Source organism: Fulmarus glacialis, unplaced genomic scaffold (genome assembly GCF_000690835.1).
Source record: "Fulmarus glacialis isolate BGI_N327 unplaced genomic scaffold, ASM69083v1 scaffold15627, whole genome shotgun sequence".
Lineage (NCBI taxonomy): Eukaryota > Metazoa > Chordata > Aves > Procellariiformes > Procellariidae > Fulmarus > Fulmarus glacialis.
Window position 1 is genome coordinate 8,377 of NW_009225216.1, and position 25,472 is coordinate 33,848.

Sequence of the window (25,472 nt, forward strand, 5' to 3'; positions counted from 1 at the left end):
AACTGAATTTTAAATATTAAAAAGGTGAACAATTGGCAGTTGATTTTTTTTAAAGTGTATTAACATAAAATAAGATCATTTTACAATTATTGGGTGCAACTGTATTCTTGATCCTGTGTATGGCTGATTGGTTAGTTAGCAACGATTATCATGCTTAGATTCCTACAGGAAGGATAACTGCCAATTGTTTTTACAAATGTTTATGAGCAGTTAATAAATTTCATGAGTACTTTGGTGACACTGACATGTAGAGGATTAAAGCAACTGTAACAAGTGTATGGTAAGACAAATCTCTGTCCCATGGGGGGGAGTTTATACTTGTGCAAAATCCCAGTTAATAAGTTACAGTAGTTATTACTGTACTAGCGTGTGGCACTGTTCACATTTTAAACGCATCATTAATACCCTGCCTCCCAGGGCACGGGCTTCCTCTGCAAAGTCTGAAATCCAGTCTGGATTTTATCTTTGACTTTCTTGTTCCTCTACCTTTGTGCAGTCATGTGGTGATTCGTCACTTTGAATGTCCTCAATGTCTGTCTTTGGTGGCTGTGCCACCTCCTTCTGCTCCTCTGTTCTTTCTGTCTCCAAAGGTCCTTGTTCTTGGCCAGGGGATAGAGTTGAGGGTCTCTGATCCATCCTCTCCAGGTCATCACAGTGGCTGACTGAACTGGTCTCACTGAATGCATCAGAACTTCTTAGAGACCTTTTAAAAATTTTCTGACCTGTAAAGTGTTTGAAGAATACAGCACCAATGAAGGCCGCAAATACAAAATGTGGCATGCACAAGTTAAGTTTCAAAGAAAGTATCTGAATTTTACAACTGCAAAGAAATAGATTTTATTTGGGTGCTAACTTGTACTCTAAACATAGACGTACTTTCTTGCAGTTAGAGATAGCAATAGCACCTGCTATTTTATCCTATGTACACAGAGACTGTTAAAGTTCAGCTGAAAAACAAGCTGCCTACATGCACAGTGAAGTCATTCTAGGGTAAGAACTTGCACTAAAAAACTCACAGGCTGGAAGCCTACCAACTCAAAAGGTGAGTTAAAACTATGGTTTTTCTGCCAGTCAAATCAACATTAATTACTAATACACAGAAAGTGCCATAGATTTAATAGATCTTCACCTTATCCACAAAATATTAAGTAGCAACAGAAATACAGTTGCTCAAATACATGGATTATACATTATTTATGCTTTTAGTTCAAATAAAACTTCTGGCTTGTTTACCTGCTAATTTTTAAAACTCATAATAACCTCATAATATTCCAGAGGAAGATTCCAGACTCCATGGGCAGTTGTCAGTTAATGGGATAATAACTTCCTGTAGTCCCAAGAAGAATTCTTGGGGAGAAAACAGATTGGGGTGGTGTTCCGTGCCATGTTTAAATTAAGGTTTTTAAGGTGGCCTTAAGGCACTAGAAGATGAGCTCTAGTTCCAGATACTATGAAAGATGGAAAATCATATGGGTATTCCTGTGTCATGCAACTCAGATGGCAGGATGTTTTAGCAAGTTTTAGAAATAAAACTAAGACACAGAAACTCACCAGGAAGTCTTTGCTTTGCAAGGCTGGAAGTAGGAGTTGGTGGTGGAGTAGCGCCTGTTCCCTGGGCTTTTGATACGTATGTAGATTCTGTGGATTCTAGAGAACCTGCAGGTTAAAAAAAAAAGTCTCGAATACAGCACAAACTAGACAAGTTTTCTGTTCATCTGTATTTATAAGGTATGTAACAATCTTATTTTTAATGCACATTTCTGAAACTGCATGTGTTAGGTTGAGTTGAAACTGCCACTTGATGGTAATCCATCTCTGAGTACCTGGGGATGAGTGCTGAGACTTACAAAGATGAATGAAGTTCCCCCTCACACTCACTTCACCGCACTGCTACAACTAATATTCCTTTTGCCCTTCTCCACTGGGCACTTGACATATTCCCAGCTGCAAGCTGTTGAGCAGTGCACTTGGAAAGGGCATCTAGCCATGAGAGGGGTAAGTATTCCCAAGGAAACCTTGCTGTTCTCTGCCGTAAGAACCTTCCAGTTGGTGCATCAAGAATCAGAAAGAAAGGTCCCAAATACAGCAGAAAGCCTTCCTCGCTGTTTACAGAGACACACAGACAGCTGGGCTATCATTCTAGGTCTGACAGACACTTTGCCGGCCGAGTTCAGGAATATTCTTAAGACCCTGTCACAATTTTTACAGTGAAAATTTGTAATTTCAGAGAGTATTATGTTAGTAGATCAGTCTTAGTGATGTAAAAGCTATAGACAGCTCTTTTCACATCACCAGACATGAATTACAAATATGTAAGTAAAATAATAGTCTTTTACATTGTAATATTCCATTCATTACTGTCTCCCACAAAGTCATGTTCATGCTAGTCCTCAGCCAGTTTTAGCCTGTCCTTGTCAGACATTGCACTATTGAGCATGCAAACTAGTACTTTATCAATGTGGCAACAGCCAGATGGTATCTCAAACCAGGATTTCAGAGACATCAGGTTCCAGTAGCACAGTGGGACATGCGAGTGCCACTTTGCAAGCACACTCAAGAGGATACATGTGCATATACATGGGGAAGCAATGTTCTAAGACCTGAGCTACCCTGCTAGCTTCTATATATTTATAAACACAGCATGAATGCCAAACTTTTGCAGTGTATTTAGCCAAAAGTCACATAAATGAGTCCTCTATTAATAAATGCCAATGTCTAATATAGGTTTTTTAATGTGACTCAACATGCAAGAACAAAATGGGAACTGTACAAGTGAGGTTAGAAGATTGTCTTATTGGGTGTTACAGAAATAGTGAAGAGCATGTTCTTCTACATCCTGAGGGTGGATTATGTCACTCACGACCCAATCAGCACAAGAAAGCGTGTTGCAATTTTAGTATAAAATTGGAAACAGTTCAAACAACAGCATAAGGTGCCTGCAGATGCACTGAGTCCTACCTGCTGTTAAATTAAATGTTCTTCCCTTTGGTGAGGCTTGGAATGGAGAAAACCAGTTCAGCACGGAGCCTACTACAGGTATTTGTCGGAGCAGTCCCTGCAAAGTACACAATCAAACACTGGCTGGTGAGCAAGCTACCTATGTTGTGACAAGTTATTTCAAGTTACCTAGATAACTAATTTTTATAGCCTTACCTCTTCCAGAAGTCGTTCTTCATTTGCTTTCTGAAGCTGAAGCTGTGCTTCCTGTATCCCTTTTCTAACAACTTCAGTCATGTTTTCCAATAGCTAATAGAAGCCAGAAATTACATTATTATACAGATTATTTGGACTTGAAATTGTCGTTTTAGTTCAGGTTTTGAGAATGTAAACATGGTAGTCTAAGACAGTATTTGACAAGCAGTATTTCATTATGACTGTAAATTAAAGAATGTACAGGCTGACTGCAGGATTTTTAAAAGATATAACCAAAGGACGAATGTAATTTTAAACAGGAATGGTACATATTTTTCTTTTACTTAGAGATGAGCCTGTGACCCAAATTCTTCAAAGATCTGCTTAGCACACAGCATTCGTCAGATGCTGAATCTGACCAGGAAGAATTTTTAGGTTTATAGAGTAGATTTTAGTTTCTATATGGGCCCAGGACTTAAACCAGCCTCAGAGTAAGTCTAACCAGGTATGTGTCAGTCTAGCTACAGGTTCAACTTTGCTTTTCAAATCTAATATACGACTGCCAATCTGATCCCTGTGGCATCCTATGCCAGCATCAGTGACGTTTTACACTGCAAAGGACAAGCAGCTTACTGGGAGAGCTGTAGAGGCAATAAATGAACAAACCCAAGAGATCAAAAAGTCACAATTTTGTCATGTGCAGGACAAATGCTGATTTCCATAACTTAATATGGGTTTTAATATTGCACAAAGCCTAAATGACGGGCACTTCCTCCAAAATGCCAGAAATTTGGGTTCCTGTCAGTTAATAAAAACAAAGGAAAAAAAGGAAGTTGCTTCTTTTCCCTGCGGGAGAGGCAAGCCAGGAACTGACCACCACAGCAAGCTAAATACCCCAATGTACTGACTACAGAAGGGAGTACAACGGGGTTCCATTTAGAGTACAAGGAAGAACCACTGAGTTTTCTGGTCCAGTCAAGATGTTTGTCTTAAATTTTGGTTCTGCCTTTTAGTGTACTTATCTAAATGTCCTAAGGGCTTGCTGATACTGGAGTAGTTTTTTTCTAAAGGCTTCCCTCTTGTACCCAACATCACTTATCTAAATGATGCAACTGTCGTTCTCACAGATTGGTTCTGCTTCTCAGTACTGGATCAATCGGTGTAGGATCCTTTCAGCACCATAGATTTATTATCGCTGGTTCCAAGGACTGCACCTTTCTGAGTCCTCCACTATTTTTTGTCCCTCCCTAGAAGCTTCAGGATCAGAGTGGCCCATATTCCAACATTCGATTCCTAATCTCTCAACCTCAACAGTTAAAAAACTGAAGGTACTCTACAGACAAACCATCTTCCATCTCACCCTCAAAACAGCATAGGAAATCAAGAGTGGGCAGAAAGTCTCCAGAAAACACTGCTAGAAAAAGTTTCATTGCCAAAATCAACATATTCCCATGGGCAGAAATAGGCAAAGGATTTCTGAAGTTCTATTTATTTTTTAGGTGAGGAAATTAAATGCCCAACACTAGAGGAATGAAAGGACAGACATTCATTCGTGATGGAGGTCATTTAGGAATTCTACTTTAGAGAACATTTAGAGAACTCTAATCAGGTAAATGCTTTTACAAAAAGGAGTTGCATCATCAGCTTTATTACTTCAATAGGTAATTTGTAATTTCTCTTTTTAAGCCACCAATTTAAAATTTTTCACACATTTTAGGGCAGTCTTATTTTAAAGCTGGTATAAACAATCTCAATCCCACCATATCTAGCAGTGATGAGAAACACCATCTCACAATCAGCCCCCACTTTCCCTTTTTTTTTTCCCCACAGCTTAAATTTTGGTGATAAAACGAACCTATTTCAGTACTACTAAAGTTTTTCATTAGAACTGCTGAACACAGGACCATGAACAGAAATCAGGACATTCTCAGAATATCATAATCCTGTAATAAAAGTTCTCTTATGTGGACACAGATTATTACTTCCACAGTAATTAATACAGTTTGTTGCAGGCAAGTACAATTTTTACTTTCACAAAGAAAGAAACCATGTCCTGAAGCCAATATGGAAGGGAAAAAAAAAAAGGTGCTGAAATGCTCTGTTATTTATTAATACATACTCTCGAATTTTCTTCAATATCTCTGCCTGTTGCTGCAATAGTTTCAACTAACTCTGACACGTCCAGATCCTCAGTTACCATGCCAATATAGATGCAGTTCTTCTGCCCTCCAAATTCTGGACCTGTGAGCACAGGGAGAATCAAGTCTTTGTGACGTACAAAAATGCATTGTACTCGTTGCACAATGGGTGCAACACTCATGCTTGCAATTCTGGAAATCTAATACACACACACACACACACACACACTCTCTCTCTCTCACTCTTTTCAGTAAGTAAGGGCAGTATCTGCATAAGTATAAATTATGCAGACTAAAAAAGCTCAGCCCTGCGGGTTTTCAAAAAGAGAAGAGAAAACAACAGCTATACAAGAAAAACAGTGAATATTTTATATAGCCAAGGAGTTGTATAATAAATATCAGGGTTGGATATGCTTCAAACTCATTACTTGCTGCCATTTACAGATTACTTGTTTCCACTTGGTTCCAGCTCTAGGACACTTAATTTTTGAGAGCTGACTAGAAAAAGATCAGAGTTCTAAATAAGCAAGTTAATATTATTTCAGTTATAATGTGGCACTATGTAAATGTGAAAGTGCTGCTAATTATCACGAAAGTCATCTGAAGCTTTTTACCTACCCACAGGAAGCAGTGAACTGGTCAGTGGGTTTTGAATGAGATCTGCTTTTCACTAGATACGGCACTAACTGAGAAGGCTCAGTTTACAGAGAGGAACACTGCAGCTTTTTTTTTTTCTTTCTGACAAGGAAACAGTTTTTGGTCTAGTGCTCATAAGGCAGTTTTCACAAGTATTTCTGAGAACAGTGCACCTTGCTCATCCTTCTGAACATTTACCATCTGAAATAGGGGTGAGGAGGAAACAAAGTTACAGATGTTTCTTCTACAATAACCATATACGCAGCTGTCCTGGTTTCAGCTGGGATAGAGTTAAATTTCTTCCTAGTGCTGTGTTTTGGATTTAGTATGAGAAGAATGTTGATAACACACTGATGTTTTCAGTTGTTGCTAAGTACCCCGCTAGTCAAGGACATTCAGCTTAAAAAAAAACAAACAACATTGGGAGTGAGCACAGACATGACAGCCATCCCAGCTGGCCAACGGGGTATTCCATACCATGTGACGTCATGCTCAGTATATGAATGGTAGGAATGACCCAGGAAGTATCGATCGCTACTTGGTTATTGGTCAGCGCGGGTGGTGAGCAATTGCATTGCGCATCACTCATTTTGTATATTCTACCATTTTCATCATCATCATTATCATTATTATTCTCCCTTTTCTGTTCTATCAAACTGTCTTTATCTCAACCCACAAGTTTTTCTCACTCTTACCCTTCCGATTCTCTCCCCATCCCAGGAGCGGCTGCATGGTATTTGGCTGCCTGCCAGGTTAAACGACAGCAGCAGTGTAATTTTGCATTATAATGACCTACATACAAATGACCTATTGAACCATTATAACAGCCAGTAAAATGACTATTAGCTTGAACAGAAGTTTTTAAATAGTGCAGTTACCCAAAGAAAAAGTGAGATCCGACTCCAGTTCATTTAATTTTTTCAGAAGTTCTGTATTGATTTTTTCTAGTTCTTTTTCTTGTTTGTCATCATTCTTCCCATCACTGTGATAGTTGTATCTTCAAACCAAGCCAGAAGACAGTAATTTCACTTTACAGTACATACAAAAATATATAGACATTTAGCACGTTTCTACAAATTTCTGTATTTTACGAGCCAAAAACCTCAAAACATTACAGCTTAGATCAACAAGTTTATTGGCATTTGTCATCAGAGATTTTGGGATGGGGGGGAGGTTGCTGCTACAAGCTTAACTGAACACAATGGATTTCTACGTAATATATTGATTATACTTCAACTGTTTTGAGTATACAGAATCCTTCCCAACAGACAGTATCAGAGGATCAGAACAGACACTTGAAGGGTTTTATTCAGCATATTAGTGAATCCCATCATAGATAAAAATCTAAGTTATACAGTAGGATGCACTTGCATATTACATATCCGTCTAACAGATCCACACACTGCCTCCAATATTAGAACTGTTGCCCTAATTTGTTGAAACAGCTCTTCAGCTTTTCTTAAAAAAAAAAAAAAAAAAAGAAAAAAATCTCAAAGTAAGCAACATTAGAAAGGTAATTTTTTAAAAAGCACTCAAAAACCTTCAACTGGGTGCAAAGCCAGATACTAATCAGCAAACAATACATACAAATCACCACTAAAGAGATCATGTATTTCTTTCTGTTACTGCACAGTCTATCCAAATATATAATGAAGAAAATATTGAAAAATTTACCTTACAACACCTAATCCTGGCCAGCTGAGGTCTTCAATATATAACAGGCCTACTGTTCTTCTCACTTCTTGCTCAAATTCCTCTCTCAGTTGCAGTGTACTTGTCAATACTGGTATCTTCATTTTTAAGCAGTCTACTAACTGATCAACATCTTGTATTTCAGTTCCTAAAACTAAAGAGCTAATGTGTTAGTGTGTGATAAAAGTGAACAGACAATACACATAGATGTCTGAATTAAATAAGTAATCTGTAAAGAAGCCACTCTAAGTCAATCATAAATATAACTTACAGAGTATTGAAATATCTTGATCTATATAACAGAGTGTTTTTTCTTCAGTTATCTAGCCACTGATACATCAAAATGGAGAGAGCTAAAAACTTCATAAAAAATAACCTAGTAAAAAGGATTTGCTGATGTTACAAACTAATAAGGACAATACCCTTTTTCGTTACACAAGTAGCTAGCATTAGAAAAATTCCTCTTCCCATGGCCAAACAGAAAATGAATTAGCTTCCATGCTGGTAAAAAAAAAAAAAAAAAAAAAAATCATAACAGCATCACCAAGTAATTTTATTCTAAAATCTACTTTTCAGTGTACACCAGGATCCTCTCACATCAGTGTCAGGTGTTTTGATAGCCTAAGCTATTCACCCCACACAAGCTAAAAGGAGATACCATGCATCACCCTGAGCCCCTGCAAGTTGCTCTGTGCATCTGCTGAGTCTAAACAAAGTATGTATATGGTGCTGGCTTAAACATGACATTTAAGACACTTTCCAAAACACAGATTTTAAATTTTTTTCCCCTCCTACATCAGTAATTATAGAAAAATCTAGAGGTTTAGTAAATAATTCTTCTAGTTAAGTAGTTATATCTTGAACCCAAGCACCATTTCAGTATTGAAACAGCTGTGTAGAAACGTCAAGCATCTTCTTGTGTTAAGCAGCTGAGAGAAGGAAAGGTAGGGATGATTTATCCTTCATATTTCTTTTGTAACTGTCAGAAACAAAGAACTTCTCCCCTTGCTTTTCCTAATGAATTTTAAAAATAATCAAAGTCTTTCTCTGCAGAGGTAGTGAGGCAATGTCACATACAACAGCTGAGCTACCTCTAATGCACCTGTTGCCAAGGCACAACAAAATGATAAAGCTGAGATAGTTTTGTTTTGTTTATAAAAAAACCCTCACCATAGGAGAATATACTAAAGAGTTTCTTGAGTATATCTGCTTTTACACCAGAAGATTGTTCTACAATTCTATAGCAAATCCCAGTTTTTACAAGTGGCTGAATTAAGTGAATGTTACCTGCAGAAGTCATTAGTGGGCTAAAACGCACACATGTGCCTTCATCTTCCAGTTCTACCACATCAACTCCACTGGCAGGAACCAGCTGTGCCAACTGCTCTCCTAGCTGAAGGGATAAGGCACAGTTAAAGAAATGTACAGAGCATGACCTCCTGCAGTCACTGACTCTGACTAGACTCTTCCCACAGTTAAGGAGAACCACATGCTAAAAGGTTTTTTGGATTTCTCAAAATCACTTCTTGTAACAAAATACTTTAGCTTTCTGGTGATATAACGAAGTTGGATGCATACTTAAAATCATGAAAATTCTGGATCAGCTACAAGTGTTACAAGTCAGAAGTTTCTGCAAAATTGTCATTAAGTATGCCATGATTACTATGCAATTGATCCAAAATAGTTATGTGCTCAGCTCTCTGAAAGCACAGGTTTCTAGATTTAATTCTCTTAAGATTTGGAGAAGAAAGACTGCCTATTCATGAATACACAGACATTGTCAATGAAGTATCTAGCCAATTAGAGAGTTCTAAAGTTTTCACATATTCCTACAAGGCCAAGGAAAATAATCCACTACCAAAAGCTTAAGATGCAGTAATAATTTCAGTCGTAATTACATGTAAAATAATCAGAAATGTGAAAGCAACTCTGCTTCAGAGCAAATTAATCTTTTTAATCCAAAATGCCCACTAGTTTTGCAAAGGATATCAGATAAAGAATAACTATCAAACTAGTCTACCAAAGGTTTTATAATTACTGATGAAACCTTGGAAGCATTCCACTGTCACTTCTTTTTTCCTAAAGAGAAAAAGCATCCATTCTTACCCACTGATTGAAAGTGTCATAAACATGTCTTTCGTTGCTTATTATGGGGTGCTGAATAGTTGAGGCCTGTGCAGCATGTGAGGTTTGATCTGAATCCAAAGATATAAGAATCACAGAAGTAGATTTTTATTTACTTAATTAAACAAAAGGCAACCTAAAATTTAGATAAAAGACAATTACATTTCCTAGGTAATGTAACACATCTATACGATGTACCGGACCTCAAGCAGACTAACAAGGATTTTTTTTTTTTTTAAGGTATGTTGAACATGACAAATACTAGAAGTAAAACAGAGAGTTGAATATATTAGTTTTAAAAACAACCAATAAAATACTTCTCTCAGTTTTGAGGTTCAAATGTCCCAATGGACTTAAAAACAATATTTTCACAAAGCAAAATCCTGTCACAGCAGACTGCAATATTTAATTCGATGCATTCAGCTACTTTTTTTTATCAGGTTTTAATGATTACTTTCTGTTTTAAACCACACAAAGTAATACTGAGAATTTAAGAGTTATACATATAAAACATGCAGAAATGGTCAAACATCTTACACCCTTATAATTCAGGTGGGTGACTTCTCCCTAGTATAGCTTTTCAAATAAATGCATCAATGTACAAAGCAATCCACCAAGTCACTGGACCAGGATGAATAGGTTTATTTTGTAAGTGCCACTTTATTTTGTAAGAACCACTAGTTAGATTAAAATCAAAAACAAGCCTCCCCCATGCCCAACACAAAAAAAATCCAGAAACAAAATCAACACTCATAACAAAACTACAAAGTTTTCTAGCAGTCTTTTGCCTCATCCCAGCTGGACATTTCCCCGCCCTCAGAGTGTGCACATTCAAACAGCACAACTGTCCTCTGTTGTAACTGACAGGACAAAAATCCTCTTTCTTGGAAAGCACGTCTAAGCAAGGATGTTCTGCTCAGAGCCACATGTGGCATGGCTACTGTATACCCATGATCGTATTTCCAGAACTGTTCCTAATATATTCTGCTATTTTTAAAACTATTGCAACAGCAAGTGTAATCAGTAAAACAGAGAAACATGGTTCTTGCAATTAGCCACTAAAAGTTTAAAAGGAACAGAAAGCCTGAACAAAACCAAGGAAGATCTTCCCCCATCAGTACACTCAAACACAGCTTGCAGGCTATGAGAGACTTCCATCATCTGCTCTCCAGATCAAAATCATATGCAAATCTCTCCTCACTCAAGAAGGCAGAAAATGACTTGTTATGAAAATTTAAAACACTGCAGTCTATCTAAAAAAAGAAGCTATCACATGTATGGATTCTATCACTAGATTATAACCAGCATTCACAACCTTTCTAAAAGCATGTTATACAAAAGAAATGCACTACATAACATTTACCTCATCAAATTCACTTCATGAATTAGTAGTTTTAAAAACTATAAAGAGAGCTTTTTTGGTTTTGTTTTTAAATAAATCACACACCTCTATTTGAATATTCCCGGAAGAACTTGAAAACCACCACTGGTGAACTCAGTTCATCTTCAACCTTAAAAAAAAATCACATCTATTTTCACATATTTTTAAAGATTTAAAACTGTGTATAATTCCCTGGACTGCTGAGCAAAGCAGATAATTTTGTTTTGGCAGCAGTAACAATGTTCACACTATCTCAGTATTAGAAGTTAACCCTAGGAGTGTGAGCAAACGTATCTGTAAACACACGAAAGTAAAACATCATTCAGTTAAAGCAATATTGTATTGATTTAAGGTATGCATAATTAAAATTTGGGCACTATAAAGCAAGAAACCTAAGCACATTCATTAGCAAATATACCGTACTAAATAGTTTATTTAGCTTTAAGTATTTTCACACATTAACATTTTAAAAAATTCTCTTGGAAATCGCCCCAGAATCACTGGAGAACATCAAGAAAGTTCCAGGAGGAATAACAAGATTATAATTGATCCTGCTTTGGGGGTAGAAGTGGACTGAGCAACTTCTGGAGGCAATCTGAGGCTACATTTCACAATCCTAAAAATGCAAGGTTTATTTAAGTAGAAGGGGGAAGTGCTACAGTAACTTCAACTCCCAAGGCCACTAATACTCTTGGAAAAACAATTTTTACAAAAATGATTATTGTCACTCAAAATGATCCATGAATTGTCTATTGCCCCAGAAAACTAAGCTGAATATATTTGCACATGTCAATTAAAATTAGGGGGGGGAGGAGAGTAAAACCACCAAACCCTGTTGAACAGGACATCTCACAGAAACTGAATTTGGAATGAATACATTAGATGTAACTTCTGAAACTACTTCTGGTATAAAAACCTCAGCTGGGATAATTTTTGCATACAATTTCACAGGGTTCACAGTATCATCTCAACAGCAGGATAAGATGCAGCCAGAATGTATTAGAGAGGCTTATGGAAACTGGTTTCATAAATGTATTACTGAACAAATCCATGTTTTAAATGGAATTAAATCAACCTCTGGAAACAATTTCTGGATGTTGTTCTGTCAGCTCCACTAAGTGCATGAGTACACAGCAATGGAACAAATACAATCTAGAGGTCACACACAACCAAGCCACACAATTTCACTGAACACCAGAACTTAATTAGAAAGATACCAAGCATCTTCAAAACAATGGCTATGATTTAAGTGATATTTTTTTAAAATTTTTTTTAACCAAAGTTATTCTTATCATTTATCAAGCAAAGACTAAGCTATACAATCAAAGTATTAAATGTAGACTGTACCGAAGTTTTAATGAAATCCAGGTTTTTCAAGTTTTCCAGCAATCTTTGACTCTAAAAGACCACAGCAGAAGGGAAACAAAAAGAAGAGACAAACACACAGTTTTAGAAGTTGAAAATTATTCTGAAAAACATTGAATAGTCACTACCATAATTTCTATTTCTGAACAAACCCCTACAACGCGTTAGAGATTCATCCAGTTCTTATTTGTAAATTTAGAATGTAAGAGAAAAATATTTTCTGTTTTTAGTAAAACATCGACTACAAAGTGATTTTCATTAAAATAAAGTCTTGGTGTATTTGTTGACAAAGTTCCAGAGATATTACAACTCCATTGACTAACTAAAGCACAGTGTGTAGCAGAACAGTTAATTTTCTCAAAGCTACCATAGCAACTGGTTATGATGGCTTTCTAAATTATTTTCATTAGAAAAGACATTCTTACATTGTGGTTTAAGACTATTAATAGACTATTATAAAAGCTAAGATCAGTCTTAGATGCCACAAAATCTTAATGACTAATGATACTTTGTCACTGTTTTAGGTCTTTCATGCCAATAGCTTCTTCACTAACCATTACAGAAACTTTCCATTTCCACTTTGCCCTTCTTTGAATTTTTAGTAAGTGCTGTACCTTAATGAAAAATGTTTTGCATATCAACAATGTATTTTTTAACTAACACATTATATTAGACCTTAATTTTTACTAGGGTAAGGACTCAACTTCAAAAATAATGCACTTGCCACTGTATCTGAAGAAATGTTTTGAAGTCCTTTTTGTCAGGCATTTATAATTTACTATTACTTTAAATCAATATGATGCCAAGTAGAGTAAGAAAATAAAGTCTTTCTCTGAACAGCTTGCAAGCAAAATAGTTAAAATAGAGAAGTGACCAAAAAAAAGGAAGTGATTGTTATTTTACTGTTTAGAAAGAACAAAGATTAAGTATTTCTCATTAAAAAACCTAATAAAATATACAATCTAACAGTAAAAAGCACATCCCTCCCCCAAACACTTTACTCTGCTTTCATCATTTTTTGTAACACGATATGAACCAATATGCTACGCTGTCAACACCTACAATATTTGCAGTTGATTCTTCTACAACGCATCACAATAATCAAAAAGATGTATTAACAGCTATTATAAAAACATTCCTAAGTGTAACGGTGTTCTATGACAGCCATCTGGATACCGCTTGCACTATCGTTGCTATCTGAACTTTGTTTCTGCTTGGAGACTCAAACTGTTAAATCCAATGGTGAGGTGTCGTGGTTTTTTAACCCTATCCCAGCTGAAACCAGGACATGAGGATTCTTAAGAACAGTCTCCAACCCAAACTCAAAGAAGCAAAGTATCCATAAGCAATGTGCCAACAAGCTGTTGCTTACTAGTTGCGAGGCATGCTTTATCCTCTCCACAATCCCATCGTGGCCCAGGTACTGCAAGGAGAGCCACAATGGCAGGGCACGGAGCTTCTCTACGGGCTGACTCGATGTCAGCCCAGCTGCTAAGGACTAAAGAGGAAAACAAACAATAAGCAAACCACCATTAACCTCTCTTCAATGATTCCATTTTTGTCAGCTTATAGAATGTATCACAGCTTAAATAGGGGAGCTTTTGCAAATTATAATTTAGATGCTTATGAAGAACAAGACACTACATCGTGATCAAAATTAAAGTCTCAAGATCTGGAGAATAACGACCGAGAAGTTAAACATACCAAAGATGGATCCTCATGTCTGTAGAGTGTCACTGCAGGTACAGCCGGGAGACCCAGCCAGGAACCCAGAGTAAGAGTCATGCTGTCACATTTTGTAGCAGCCTGAAGTTTATTACAATAAGCAGAATATAAACCATATATATTTTGATTAGATCATGACCTTAAAATCTAGAGCACATTATTAAGTTTCTACGTGTAGTAAAACATACCAGTACAGAAGAGGAGACATAACCCAAAGCCAAAGTTGCCAAATTCACACTAGAAAAATAAAGCGGTTTTAGCACATATTAAAAATGTATTAAGAGATAGCATTTTAATCTTCAGTTTACATATTTCATGTTGGAGTGTAAAGGGAGGTAATTTTTGTTCATATATTTTTCTTACCAATGCAGTATATATTGCTACTTGGTATTCCAAGACTGAAAACACAAAAGTAAAAATCCATTTCAATCTAAAAATGTTTCAGTCCAACCTTGGGGGAAATCATCCCCTGAAGTCCTACCCATAATTCAGCTCAATTATGTATCAGAAATAAATAGCATGCAAATACAACACTATACAATGAAATATCAGGAGAACCAGAGTCTCCACTCCAGGCTCAAAAAAAAAAAATCTTAGAGCAATGGAGTTTTCATTAGCATTGTCTAAGTTATTGGAATTTCTTTTCCTCTTGGTTTAATCCTCCTTCCAGTTATGTTGCACGCTGCACTTGCAGCTGTCTTCTTGACAACCTTCATTAAAGTGTCATCTCTTCCACACTCACTTCATTCTCCTTTCTCATTCTCAATAATCACTGTATAATGTCTCCCCTGACTTGTCCTATAAAGTCTTTTTATTCGTATTCTAAGCTCTTCAAAGCACGGGCAGATAAGATTACCATCTTACCAAAAGTAACCACTAACCTATGCTGAAATAATCAATCCAATTAATTATTCCTGTATATGTAAAACAATCTGTATCTCATACAGTGACAAAATTATAACCATATAAAATGCTTAATATGGCAAAAATAAAGATGGTCCTGTGGTCCTCTACTAGCTGTAAAGTTACGTGCAAGTCCATTAGTCAGACTTTTTAATGAATATAGTTATACAGAAATAAATTTCAAGTTTCATACCCTTCTACATGGAGCCACATATTATACTGCTCACAAAGTTCCTTCAGTCGGCCAAGTTTATCTGTGTGCCCAGCACCTGGTGTCCCTTTGATGAAAAGGAAAAAAGGCAATCACAAAGGATAAGCAAACTAGGACTCTACATAAAAGGACCTCTTGTACTGTTGTCGAAAAAGTCACACAAGAGCAGGAAAGAGGACGTTTAAAAAGAGCCCAATATTTGTATCTGGTTCATCGTGACTTACGAGCAATTGGAATTCTAGACAGAAAAATAAAGATAGTTGTTTTGCTTTTCAATATATGTTAAAAATACTTAGAAAATTAGATGCCCTAGGCACTAAAAGACTCACCAGCCTCAGATAAGAAATGCAGACATTTTTAATATGTTCAAAGTATGACCTCAACTAAAGGAAACTAAACCAAGATTAACATCTTAGATACTCTTCCAATTCCAAAGCAAGTAACAGTCACCTCCTTCATTCATACTTAAAACAAATTTTGTTCATGAGCAGTTCTGGTTAATTAACTAGAACAAAAATAGAATTTTTAAAGCTAAAGTTGATAGCACATGCATCAAAAAATTTTGAAGTGTTAATGTGAAACTGATTTTCAGCAAGAGATTTGCACTCACTAAAAAAAGTTCTAGTCATATTAATACATCAGCTGACATAAGCAGAACTGTAGCAGTACAATCCAACTTTAGATCAGTTAAATAAAACCCCCTCTAGACAGATAATTATTGTGTGGTCATTAAGATATTTCCTGATATTTCTTGACATGCAACCACTAAGCTGTTTAATATTTTTTTTTTTATTTTATACATACTCATTAAATAGTATGCTTTTCTTGTTATTGTTTGTCCATAGCACTTACCAGCATTGGCCACAAGCAACAAAGGCAGTTTTCCAGACTCAACATCATCTTTAATCAATCTGTCCAACAAAGCAACATCCTGTTATCAATAAGAAAAAGATATGTATTTATAAATAGGTTTGTCAAACAATACAGAATTGCTTCTGCTGAACTGGAAAAACGCATTGAGAGTGAAAATGGACAGCATTCTGAAGTTCTGGAAGACACTCTTAATGTCTGTCTTTGTGGCTTGCAGTTTCTTCTTCTCAAAGGTAAAATAACCCAAAGGTCAGATAAAGCATTTGTGAAAAATACAACACAAATATATCATGTAGCTTGTAAACGTACCTCTGACTACATGTATTCTAGAAATCATAGAATCATCAAGGTTGGAAAAGACCTCTGAGATCATCGAGTCCAACCGCCAACCCAACACCACCATGCCCACTAAACCATATCCCTAAGCGCCTCATCTACACGTCTTTTAAATACTTCCACCACTTCCCTGGGCAGCCTGTTCCAAGGCCTGACCGCTCTTTCAGTAAAGAAATTTTTCCTAATGTCCAGTCAAAACCTCCCTTGGCGCAGCTTGAGGCCAAATCTTAGACTAAAAAGCACATTACTATATGCCATTAAAAATATCTTGCAAATGACAAGGCCAAGATACAAGCTGCTGGCTTTTTAGAAGATTTCAAGCTGCGATTTGTACAGCTATAACACAGAAGACTTAAAGGTTGAAAAAGTAAGTACATTAATAAGGTTTTCTTAACAACATACTTGACATTCATTTAATGAGGGTTTTAAAAAAAAAAAAAGAAAAAAGAGCTCTTCAGGAAGACAAACTTACCATTTGATGTTGAGATCCAAACATAGTGTTACAAGGCACACGGCACATGCAGGAAAGGGGTAACCCTAGCTGCAATAAAAATTACGGAATTTCAACAACTGAGACATACTCATTTCAAGCGTTCACAGAAATATACACAGTGACACAAAAAATAGTAAACATGACAATAAGAAGCTGGAATTACATTATAAAGTAAGTTTCCTGCTAAAACTTAAAATCAAATTAATAGCAGAGAAAAGAAAGCACAAGAGAAACTGGATAAAAACAACAGATAAAGTCAACTTTTGGTTAGCACATCAACTGAGTTGAGTTTTTCTAAGATATCCATGCCCTGTACAACAACCTAAACTCAATCCTCTTTTTCTTGGTCACCCTTGCAATTAATACATCCTGTAAGCAAACATGTGCTTTGTGCATGGGCCACGTTCCACTGGAGGTTCACAGTCACTTTATTGCCGAGTAGACAGCAATCTGCCTACTTTGATCATACAGCTCAGTTGATTATTCATGCTGGTAAGTCTGAAGTTCCTCCTTTGCTATGGAAGCAAATTCCAGATAACTTTTGTATCATTAACGTGAGACAGAGGTGGGGAATCAAAGTCTCTCTTACATTTTGATCTTTAACTTGGAAGATCACTAGGCCAGCGAAATCTAGTTATCATACTCATCACTGAACAGAAGGTTCAGCAAATTAAGAGAACTACAGTTACAGACTAGTTTGTTTTTATCCTTTCATTTAACAGAAATTGGATTAACGTCTGATACTCAGTTCCAACTGTCTGCTCTACAATATACACTGCTTCTCAAAATGCTATCACTTTTTCAGTTCAGTGATCAACTAATGTGGACCTTATAAACAAAAGATAAGGCACCACTGTTATGCGCAGTATCTACTCTGTACTCAGAAGCAAAAGGCTCCCAAATACCGATTCCTACCAGTATTTCTTGTACCAAGAAGTTTCAGTCAATAACTACATGCAACACTTGGCTTACCAAAGACACCAACTTATTCCAATGAACTTTTACCACCTACTTCCCAAGTCATTTTGGCCGAGACAAGTTCCATCTATTTTTATTTCTCTGCAGTCTACGTTTTTAATCTGTTAGTAGTATCTTTGACTGCCTTCTCCAAAGACTTGAAAAACAAAGACCCTAAGAACTTGACTCTTCATTTCAGTGCATGTTAAGTTTGAAAAAATATTACTAGTGCACTGAATGTTAGGTATGCCATAGGAAAGTCTGCATATAGCCTCAGTTAGCTTATTTAGATCTACAAACATTCATGCAAATAAATACTTTGCAAAACCAACAAGTTTTAAACATAATTAGGAAAAACTGGGTTTCTTTAAAGTGATGGGTTATGAGGGTGATCTTGCTATTCCAAACAAGACTTTTTGAAATGGGATCAGCACAGCCTACTTCTCACTCAACTGTTTTGTTTTAAAAAAAGAAGATAATTAAAAACAATTTCTCTGGAAAAAATACTTTCAACAGGGGCATCATTCAGTACAGTATTTGCAATAACTCAGTGTTTGGAAATCCAGTATGTTTGGGCTTGGGTATTCTTCACCATGACCAACAACTTATGTAAAGTGCAATGCAATCTAGAAACAATCACTCGTTTAAAAAAGAAAAAGTTAGCATAATTCCTTTCACTGGAAATATGCAGAAAATTTATCTTCCTCCCACTGTATAGTCGCTGCAAAACACAGACTGTAAATGCAACCTGAAAGTATTTTTTCCAGACAAATGGTTTTAATTTAAACATACGGTTCACTACAGCTACTGAGGTTACCCCAGTACGGACTTTGCTTCCTTTGCCTATGTTTTATAATGATGTTGGAAATCACAATTAATAAAGCAATACCAACACACTGCATAACATTTTTGTATTACTAGCTTGCAGATATTTGACTCCCTTCCCCTCCCACCCTGTTGTGTTGCTGTTTAGTCACATTGCTATTGTTTCTACCATGAGGAAAAACAAGTAAGTTTTCAAAATCACCAGTTATGCTTTTCCTAAAATCAACTTTTTTGAGGACAAAACTCAGTCCTCATTCTTCAAAATGCCCCTTTTCATACTGTGTTTCAACAGGCAGACACATCATCCTAAGTCTTAGAAACTTATATAATTTTATAAGCTATAAAAATCTACTATGTCCATAGAAAGGCAAAGAAGAAACGAGGATGAAGGGAATCTGCTCATGAGCAACACTGATCAAGCAAATGTGTGGAAGGAACAGGACAGCTGCAGAGAGAGCCTGCTCAGCTTGCTTGGGGATACAAGTATTCAGTCAACATAGTAGCGTTGGGAAAAACCTGGAAGAAACTTCACTTCTAACAGTGGAAGTTCCAGGCAGACACATGGATCTAAAGGAAAACCTTCAGTGGCCCCAACCAATTTACAAGACTGCTGCCAGTAGTGTACCAGACTGTACTGCAAGTACCAGTCTCTTGCAGAAAAAGTCTGAATATATTTTTAAAATATAAATTTCAAGTAGGCAATAAGAAGCCAGATAGGTTCTACTTGCAGCTAAAACCCCAACTGATTCACTTTACCTGATTGCAGAGCACTTGGCCCAAGCCTGTTCTAGCTGCAGAACTAATGTATATGACAGGCTGCTTAGTATATAGCACGTTAAATCCTTCTACTGTATAATCTTCATAGCGCGTGTGAATAACAAGTCGACAAATTTTTAGGAGACCTTCACGATCATCTTCATGATAATACGCTGATCCATTTTCATACCTGCAAGAAAAGCCAAGTAAATATGACCAACAAAACCAATAGCCAGTTTAGTAACTAAAATAACGCTGACCAGCAAAGGAGCTCACAAGAGGACAAAGATGATAAATAAAGTAGAGTAGAACTAAACTTTGATGAGACAGGCTGAGATTAACAATGAGAGAAGCCTAGTATATATTTTCATATATAGGAGATAAAGTAAGAAAGAAAAAACATCTGGGTTCCTAAGGATTTCCTTTACAGAGTTCAAAACCTTGCTTACTAACAGCTGAGCCGGCGAGGAAACACATGAAAGGCTTCATCTGCGTTTAATTCTGGACTGCTAATTTTAAAGAGAATGCAACCTGACATTCTTTCAGTTCAGTTAGTAAAATTGGAATGAGACACATGAAATAAAGTAAATGAGAAGAAACTTGCAAATTTTATTATGAAATCACAAATCAAGATATTTTGTAATACCCAAAATTACTGATGTCACTGGTATTTTAGAGAGTTTGAAAATAAGACCACAATTTAGAACAATCTATTCAGCACACTGCAAGACAGTTTTCCAGATGTTTTAAATATGTGAGTTACATAGATGAAGTATATTTTTCCCCAGGAATATTTTAATGATTTTATGGCTATTTTGCCTTCAATCTGATTTATTAGGTATGTTTCCTTCGGGCTCATGTCGGTGTGTGTGTCTGCTCCTCCGCCACCTTTTTTAACCCTTCTAAGAATCAACCTCAGATCAGGACATTAACATTTATAGTCAAGAAGCAGGAGCAAAGTAATGAGAGAAGAGATAAGGCAAGAGTGTTTCACATTGAGGGCAATCCCTCAGCTGTCTTAACTATAGAAAAGGAAACAGCAACAGTGAAAGTAGTAGGTATGTCAATTTATTAAGCAACTTGCAAGCTAGATTTTTCTTTTAGCATTTTTGTGCAATACATAAACCGGTGGTCTTGCACAATTTAAGAGTGGCATTTATCAACAAATTTACATAAAGGCCCTGAAACATCTCAGGTTATCACAGACTATCTGATGCACAAATACTGCTGAGTATTCCAGAGTTAAACTCCAGAATGACCCACATGCAAACATTTACTTCACCTTTACACAACAGTTCTGTGATCTAACATGGGCAAAGGGAAATTCCTCTAGTGTTGCTCATAGCAACAGAAAATGTCAAGAGGTATGAAGTAGTTCACAGCACGGTATTTGTTCAATGCTGTTGCCTATAGGTCACAAAACTTTGGGGACCACGGTCCAATAGATACTCACCATTAATCACAAAATCACAATGTTATTGAATATTTGATTCAAACCAGAAATATTTCTGTTAGCCATGTCATTTAGAAACATCACTGACACAGTGTCTATATACACATATATTTGTCAAAATAGCTAGATTACCTGCAACTTCTCAAATTTCATCATTGCACAATGTTTCAACATGTTTAAGTCAAAGACAGATAATCATTGAATTTATAAAATAATTCTGATAGAGGTGAGCCCATAAACGTAAGAAAAATCCTTTGTAATTCTAACAACTAAATTTGGGTTAACTTCAGTTATATTTTTACCATTTCATCTTGCACTGCGCTTAAAAAAAAAAAAAAAAAAAATCTTCTCAGTAGCACTGGCAAGATTTTCTGAAAGATACAGTATCATGAGAGGGGGAAAGTGTTTGGTTTTGGGTTTTTTTTTTTGCTTCAGGAAGAAAAAAGTGAATCCGTCCCCCCTGACTCCAACACCTCCACACAACTGATTTCCACTCTTCTCTCATGGAACAGTTTAAGATATCTATGCTACATGATGAAACAGGCATTTATGAAAGATTTCAATGTACTGTAATTGTCACCTGACATACCTGGAAAAATAAACTAGATCCAGGAAGAGCAAAGGAGAATTTAACTGAGAACATCTTTTAAAAATACAAAGTACCCCAAACCTCAGCAATATAGCATATGCTTCAAGAAACAAGAATTTAGTTAAATGTTTGACCAACTATATGTCTGCAACTGTACTTTGGGCCTTAGCTCCACCATACATCCCTTATAAAAGGATTTTTATGGCAACCATGTTACTAATAAATTCCTGCCATTCAACAAGAAGTCTTTTTTCTTTTTTTTTTTTTAAGCGATGTGATGTGTTTCAGACCTTTCAAAGAATATTTGTAGGTTTGTGGCACAATGGTTTCTTTTGTTGACATCCTTGGTCCAGTCACACATATTTTTAAACGATTATCACTACCTAGTCATACATAAGTTATTCACAGTGACTCACCTGAAAAGCCTGCAGAGCCAGAGAGTAGTATCAGAAAGTATTCTTGTTGTAAGTTTTCTCAGTCTTTCCCTGTCCAGCACTGATATATAAGCAGCCAAACTATGTCCCAGTAGAGCCATGTGACCCTGTTCACCAACATTTTGAAGCCTGCAAGCCAGAACAGAGTAACTGCCAACTAAATACAAGACATGAACATTACAGTAATTTTAGGTTTGCGTATTTTTATTGTAGAGTGGCAGAATTTGTTGACATACAATGTTAAATATTTAGTAGAGAGAAGAAGGTGACCACAGCCCCATTCCTGCCATTGTGTATCAACATACTAAAATGCCAGTGTAGACAAAAGCACTTGCACTTCACTTGGCCTAGCTGCTTACGGTAACACCTCAGCTTCTTTTTTAGCCAATCAGCTCTCACGAGTTGGAACAAAGCACCTTATCTGCATTGGGACTTTGAAGTGCATTAAACACATACCTTTCTTCACGCAGAGAAAACTCTGGAGACTTATTAATAATATCTTTAGAGGCAGAGCTTTCATTAGTTTCTTGGGGGTTTTTTGATTTGTTGTTTTTTTGTTTTGGTTTGGTTTTTTCTAATCCCCAAACTATTTTTCAAATGTTAATTTTCAATAATATTCTGCAGATTAGTTAGTATTATTTCCATTTTACAAAAAAATGGAAACCAATTTTATTTCCTTTTTTTCTTTAAAATCTACAGGGAGAGATGGTAAAAAAAATGTATTGGTATTCAAAGTTCTGTAACACTTTCAGACTTAAAACAACTTTCAGAGAATAGAAAACAAAATGAGCTCTCACATCAGAAACAATTCCCTTGTATAACTCAATTTAGTAATTAGTAATGAAAGCTTTATAATTTTAAGAAAGCCAAGCCTAATGCATCATTCTGGTTCACTATATAATGTAAGTTGCCTTTAAAAAGTTACATGGTTGCACAATATCTCTACACTTTAAAATACTTAAATGTTTAAGTTCTATAATAATCAGAATATAACAAAATCAGGTATCTTCCACGTAAAATAATTCATATTGGCTTTACCGGTAGGCCTGTGAAGTCTCCTCTTCTTCCTCTCCATGCATTAGGTTCTGAACTAACTGAAGGATGCTCACCATATCCTGGCCACTGGTGTACCAGGGAGGGGAAAACAAAAACCATATCAAAAAAAACAGGTAAGTACCAGCATCTAACAAAGATGCCATTTGGGACACCGCACAGTAAGACAAAAAGACAAAACTGCACTTTTACAGAATGATGAGTATGGCAACAAAAACAGTTCTTTGCTCTCAGAAAATGAAGATGAGGTCATGAAGATGAGGTTGCCAAATCAATTAATTAATTCAAAACCCTACTTAATTATAGTAGGACACTTCAATAAGTATGAACTCAGACTCACAGGAAAACAAATCTACTGAAATCTGAAAATTTGGACTGAAAACTTTGACTTGACAACATTTAATTGCTTATTGCTACACAGTAAAGTAAGGTAATAACTAAGGATCCAAATTTCTCTTCACATTATCCAGCTCACAAACTCAGCACATCTTTTAAACAATTACCTACAAATATTAGTTTCTGGAAAAAAAAAGCTACATTAGACTTCTGACACGATGCACTCTAACATGGTAAAACTGGAAAAGACCCACAACACTTCAACTTGTCTAATTCCAACTAAAATTTACAGTAGTATAAGAACTTACACTTTGACAGTTGAAATTGCTTTTTATTCTTAGAAAAGCTAATTCAGTGTCTCCATTCAAAACCAAGTTCAGTTTATGTACACAAAAGACTTAAATAGATTTTGCAATATTTTCTGAAGGCTAGCTTGGGCTCCTGTAGGATCATCTTCCAAAGAGGCTACAACCAATTTAAATCTTAGTTTTCAGCTACAATGATCTTACCTACCTATGCACAAGGGCTCCATATAATTTTTTAAGACAGCTGTGCTGAAAAGGTGGAGCTTTTTTGTTTTGGTTTGGTTTGGTTTTTTTGTGGGATTTTATTAAGGTTTTCTATCTTATCAGTCTCAGTTATTACTTTTTTTTTTAATCTGGTGATTTAATGAATCTTTATTCTATAACACGAGTTTATCTATATTTACTTTAAGTCTCAATCACAGCTGTATGCACCAATACTTCATTAGATTCCAACAGTTCAGAATTTCAGTCACCAAGGACAAGTAACCTTTTTTTCCCCCCCTCCACGTGAGTATGGAAATAGTTGGTATGATTATAAACTTTTTTTTTCCCTATGTGAGTATGGAAAAAGTTGATATAATGCCTGGCCTGGTAAATGTTCATGTTTGCATTAATACAGAAGTTGCTTGAAAAACAAACATGTTACATGTATTTTACAGATTCTGAAAAGTAAAGAGCATTATCTAAAAATTGTTGTTGCCTACCTGCCTTGGAGTGGCCCAGGAATATCCTTCCGCGCATACTTCTTTTCATTTTCCTCCTCCACTTTTCTAAGTTAAAAACACAAGAATAAACTATTTGTGTTTTATAACATCAAATGCGTAGTTGACTTTGACATACTGACATGTTTGCAATCTATTTCACTGACAACAGTTTCATAAATAAATCAGATGAGACACAAAAGTTTAGCTCAGAGTGAATTAAAGAGTTCCTAAGTTTTGTTTTTTTAGTCTTTAACAGAAAACATCAAACTTGCAGAAGAATCTCATACATATAGGAATTAAAAGTTACTTGCACAGCAATAGGGAAAAAAAGAAATCCAACATCTCTGAAAAAAACAGACTTGCTGGACTTGCTCTGAATATTACAGAACATGCATAAAAATATGTATTTATTTTAAAAATCACATCATTTGAGAAACAATGGTGATTTGTATAGGTGTAAGCTTCAGAATGACAATATGACCTTCCTATACTAGGAAAATGAGTTCTTTCCTGTTTAATGACAGTGACATTAGTAATCCTCCCTTTAGCACAAAGAGCTATTGCTTTTATAGTTGTTATCCTTTGCACATACCTTTGATTGTCTTCTAGCATCTTCATTGCTTCATTCAGATTCTTTCCCATTTCTGCTAGAGTAGGGTCAACCATCTTTCAGGGAAAAAAATAACAACTTTTAAGATCAAAAAACATTTATCTTACTACTGTACCCACAACATTCTCAATACAATTTCATGCATCAGGCAGATTCTTTTAATTAGTCTGTGCACTCATTTAAAAATAACAGTATGTTGTATATCCTGAACTCAAAATGTAACAAACGAGAGCATATTACTAACCTAAAATAACCCAAAAGAAAACTCAGTTGTGATCTGGATTTTATTATTGATAGATCCAATTTTTTTCTCCACAAGGAGAACTTTTTCCAAAATCCTCTTTAATTTCTAGATACCTCTTTTGGAGTTTGATGAATAATGAAAGAAAGAGCATCAGAAGGCAAGAAGGATTTGAGAAGTGCAAGGTGTTCAAGTAAGTGCTC

The 25,472-nt window shown here is 36.0% G+C and overlaps 1 protein-coding gene across 1 annotated transcript; it reads right to left on the minus strand.

Annotated features, from left to right (window-relative positions):
* Positions 1-198: 198 nt before the first annotated feature.
* Positions 199-25,084, minus strand: PDXDC1 (pyridoxal-dependent decarboxylase domain containing 1). Its single transcript, XM_009582421.1, has 22 exons — positions 25,011-25,084; positions 24,419-24,484; positions 23,059-23,142; positions 22,003-22,149; positions 19,545-19,734; positions 16,986-17,054; positions 16,160-16,238; positions 15,290-15,374; positions 14,382-14,430; positions 14,173-14,274; positions 13,841-13,966; positions 12,451-12,501; positions 11,170-11,233; positions 9,705-9,793; positions 8,886-8,991; positions 7,581-7,752; positions 6,785-6,903; positions 5,252-5,373; positions 3,154-3,246; positions 2,959-3,055; positions 1,552-1,656; positions 199-722 (listed from the first exon to the last, which is right to left on the minus strand). The coding sequence occupies exons 1-22, from the start codon at positions 25,082-25,084 to the stop codon at positions 460-462; spliced, it is 2,352 nt and encodes a 783-aa protein (XP_009580716.1). The 3' UTR covers positions 199-459.
* Positions 25,085-25,472: the final 388 nt, after the last annotated feature.

Coding starts and splice junctions, on each gene's coding strand:
- PDXDC1 (XM_009582421.1), bottom strand. CDS start 25,084: ATGGTTGACCCTACTCTAGCAGAAATGGGAAAGAATCTGAATGAAGCA. Junction 13,967..14,172: donor GACATGAGGATCCATCTTTG/GTATGTTTAACT, acceptor TTTCCTCTTTAG/TCCTTAGCAGCTGGGCTGAC. Junction 1,657..2,958: donor AACATTTAATTTAACAGCAG/GTAGGACTCAGT, acceptor TTTAACCTGCAG/GTTCTCTAGAATCCACAGAA.